The sequence below is a fragment of the Physeter macrocephalus genome, chromosome 8, assembly GCF_002837175.3.
Source record: "Physeter macrocephalus isolate SW-GA chromosome 8, ASM283717v5, whole genome shotgun sequence".
NCBI classification, from domain to species: domain Eukaryota; kingdom Metazoa; phylum Chordata; class Mammalia; order Artiodactyla; family Physeteridae; genus Physeter; species Physeter macrocephalus.
The window spans coordinates 145,934,507-145,938,551 of record NC_041221.1 but is presented as its reverse complement, the minus strand read 5'-3'; the positions used below and the strand labels follow the sequence as shown (position 1 = coordinate 145,938,551).

Here is a 4,045-nt window from a genome sequence, read left to right as displayed (position 1 = left end):
TATGTATAACTGATTCACTTTGTTGTAAAGCAGAAACTAACACACCATTGTAAAGCAATTATACTCCAATAAAGATGTTAAAAAAAAACAAACAAAAAACAGGCCCCTGATGCCAAAAAGGTTGGGGACTGTTGCATTAAAGGATAACAAGTGCTTTCTTCGTCTGGTCTGAGTGTAGGTTCTTTGGCACTTCTACCTCCCTACCTGTACCAAAACCCACCTAATGGGTTCTAGGAGTTAGGGAATGAAGACCTGGGCTCCTTTGCCAGCTCCCCAGGGAATGAAGACCTGGGTTCCTTTGCCAGCTCCCCTCAAAGTATGGAAGACATGGCACCAACACTTAGAATAAGGCGTTGGCTGGTTACCTCATTTGAGGCTTCTCACTTTGAAAGTGAGAATGCTACCTGTTGATAATGGACATATCTTATCCTTGAAAGGCCTATTGCCATTGTATGCCCTGAATTTATAAATGAGTGGGAGAATGTGCCCCTAACTGTTCCATGGGACTCAAGGTGGGAAAACTCAATGATCTTTACCAGATTTTGCTGAGTCACTTCGGAAAGATGGGTCAGTGGTAGGATAGAAGTGGTTCTTTGGAACTTACTTCCTCAGTCTAAGGTTCTTCCACCTGGCTTCTTCATCTCAGACCAAACCATTCTGGTCATAATCAGAATGTTGGAATGGGGCCCAACAATCTGAATTTTAAACACACCAGGGCTTTTTTTTATCAGAGTGGTTCGGATTCTAGAAAGCAGTTGTCAGCACTTATGGGTCCCTGTGCATAGGAGTCTTAATGTTCAACGAAATACATCATGAAATTCTAATGAAAAAAATAAAGTGTGCCAGTCTGTTGCCCCACAATTTTCATTCTATGAATTCATGGTATAGAAATATTTCCACAAGTTTTATAAGATACGTTCAAGTATGTTTACATTGTTGTGATCATAGTGAGAGATTGGAGGCAACCTCAGTGTCCTTCAGAGGGGGACTGAGTAGATGGATGGTACATCCACACTATGGGATATGGTGTAGCTGTTAAAAAAGAATGAAATAAGTCTGTATGCACTGAGATGGAAAGATATCCTGGACATTGGAAAGTGACATATAGCAAGACCTGTTTACAGAGTATGATGCCACTTTGGGGAGTTACTTTTCCTTTGTCCATCAGGGAGAAACACTGGACAGGGGCCCTATTATTGTTCAGTGATCCTTAGAGGTAGGAAATAGTAGGGGCCTTACAGTTTCAAATTTTATTCAGAAATGCTTGCCTTTTTTCTTTTTAAATGGTGTGTCTGGGGACTTCCCTGGCAGTCCAGTGGTTAAGACTCCGCTCTTCCACTGCAGGGGGGCACGGGTTCAGTCCCTGGTACGGAAATTAAGATCCCACATGCCGCATGGCACGGCCAAAAGAAAAAAAAAAAAAAAAAAAAGTGTGTCTGTATTACTTTTGCAATTAAGAAAAAAAATTTTTTTAAAGCCCCCATCTAGACCAGGGATGGGCAAACTACAGTCCCTGGGCCCAATCCAGCCACAGCCTGTTTTTGCACAGCTGACAATGGTTTTTACATTTTTACAGGGTTGTAAAAACAATATGCAGAAGACTATGCAGCCCACAGTTCCTAAAACATGTGCTCTCTGGCCCTTTTCAGGAGAAGTGTGCTGATCCTTGGTCTAGAGGAGAGGGCAATGGTGGTGGTCAATAATTCAGGAGCCTGACTGGGAACGTCTCTGTCCCCCCTTCATCCCCCTTCCTGCAGGAGTTCAATTTGACATTGACCTGCCCAACAAGAAGGTCTGCGTCGACTCTGAGCACAGTGTGGACACTCTGCTGGAGACCCTGGGGAAAACAGGAAAGGCTGTTTCCTACCTCGGCCCCAAGTAGCGAGGGCCTGGGCCCCCAGCCTGCAGGATGGACCAAAGTGGGCAGGTGGGTGAGGCCCCGACACTGCAACAAAATATGTCTCTACCGAATGCAAATCACAAGCTCAGGGACTCCTTCCAGCCTCCTGTGAGTAGACAGAGCACTACGTGATGTCTCCCAGGGTCCCCTCTATGACTTCGGGGTACATTTCATGATCAGCAGGGTTTAAGTTTAAGCATGTGGCCCTGAGCAGTGTGTCTTTTGCTTTGATAACTTAACGGTCCCATCACAGGTGAGACCTACGCCCTGAGCCTTGTGGTCCTGTGCACTGACCAGGTGAGTTAGTTCACCTTGGCCTCTGTCCCCACTTGGAACTGTTGTCAGCTTCCTGAGCATGCCCTCTGCCCAGACTGGTGCAAAAACAATACTGTGGTCAATCTGGTAGTTTCTTAAAACCTACCATATGACCCAGCCATTCCTTTGCCAGGTATTTACCCAAGAGAAATGGAAAGCACTGTCCATATGAAGACTTGAAAATATTGAGAGCAGCTTTACTTGTAATAGCCAAAAGCTGGAAACAACCCAACCCACTGTCCATCACTAGGTGAATAGATAAACAAATTGTGGTATAGCCATACAATTGAATACTATTGTCCATGCAACAACTTCACTGAATCTCACATACTGTATGATATCATTTATATAAAGTTCTAAAAAATGCAAACGAACCTATAGCGACCAAAGCAGATCCGTGATTGCTTGATGATGTGGGGTGGCAAGGAGAGGCAGGAGGAGACTTCGGGGTTGGAAATGTTTATTATCTTGAGTGCGGTGAGGGTATGTGGTGTATTCAATTGATAAGTTACAGATCATCACATTGTGCACTTAAAATATGTCTACGTACAGCATGTCAGTTACACCCCCGATAAAGCTGTTAAAGGTGAAAAACACAACACAAACAAACAAAAAACAGCAGCGTGTTTAAGCTGGATTTTACATAATCCAGAAAGGAGGTTAGTGACACTGCCAGCACCCTTCACTGTGGAACCAGGGCAGACTTTAGTCATCCATCCAGCATTCCTTCCCTCCGTGCCTAGCCACAGTCTCAGAATCCTTCACAGCACAGCCCTCCGAGCAGTCACTGCCCCCGTAGTGCCTTTCATGCCCTTCATGCATGTATTACAACAATCGCCACATCCCTGATGTCGGTCAGTGCTCTCACTGTAATTAAGAAAAATGAGGCCTGGAGAGGGGAAGTGACTTGACCAAAGCCCCACACAGGTGAGTGCCAGGGGCAGGCTGAGAATCAGGCATCCAGCTACAACTGACTGCTGGGCCATGGCAGTGAACTTCAGCTGCAGCCTCCTTCCTAAAGGTGTGCGTTGGAATCTGAGCCGTGGCAGTGTCCTGTGTATCTGGTGACATCACGTGCAAATCATGAGATGTCAGATGTGTCTGTCTTCGTCATCCCCTTTCTGCCCATGGATGAACCATGTTCAGGAATGAGCCCAGGATGAATGATCAGTATTCTAGGAGTCTAGTTTTTAGCTCTGCCCTCATTTCACACTCTGACTTTGGACACTTCTCTTTCATTCCTGAGACTTAGTCCTCCCTCCTGTAAAATGGGGCTATAACCTCTACCCTGCTTTCCTGCCTTGTGGAGGTTACTGTGAAATCCCTCTGAATATGAAGGGTGATCCTTAAAGGGAGGGTAATGTTTCTACCGTACCAGTGTTCATCACATGGTTCCTGCATCCCTAGGGTTTTGGGGGGAGGGTGGGTGGGTGGGACCCTAGGCCCCTCCATGTATCCCAAGTAGCCCTGTTTTATATTGGGCCTCCGTGTAAGACTGTTTATAAAAGTCTCTGTGACAAGGAGGGATGGAGGGAGGGAAGAGAAAAAAACTTCCTCAGCTGGCTACACACATGGGGGAGCCCCAGTGTAGACACTTTGAATTGGAAACTCCCGACCTGAGCATGTGAATTTTGTTTGACGAAAAAAGCAATACCTGCCTGTTGTAAACCATGTGTAGCTTAGTGTGTGTTTTTCTCATAGTAGGCTCTTTTTTTTTTAAATTGAGATGAAATTCACATAACATGCAATTAACCATTTTAAAGTGTACCATTCATTGGCCTTTAGTGTATTCACAATGTTGTACATCCACCACCTCTCTCTAGTTTCGAA

General features: G+C 45.2%; 1 protein-coding gene across 1 annotated transcript in view; it reads left to right on the top strand.

The window, feature by feature from the left end:
* The window catches only part of ATOX1 (antioxidant 1 copper chaperone), a 12,573-nt gene extending 8,981 nt beyond the window's left edge, over positions 1-3,592 (top strand). The window contains exon 3 of the mRNA XM_055086859.1: positions 1,758-3,592. Coding sequence (XP_054942834.1) covers positions 1,758-1,882 — 125 coding nt within the window. The 3' untranslated portion in view covers positions 1,883-3,592. The remainder of the gene's footprint in view (positions 1-1,757) is intronic.
* Positions 3,593-4,045: the final 453 nt, after the last annotated feature.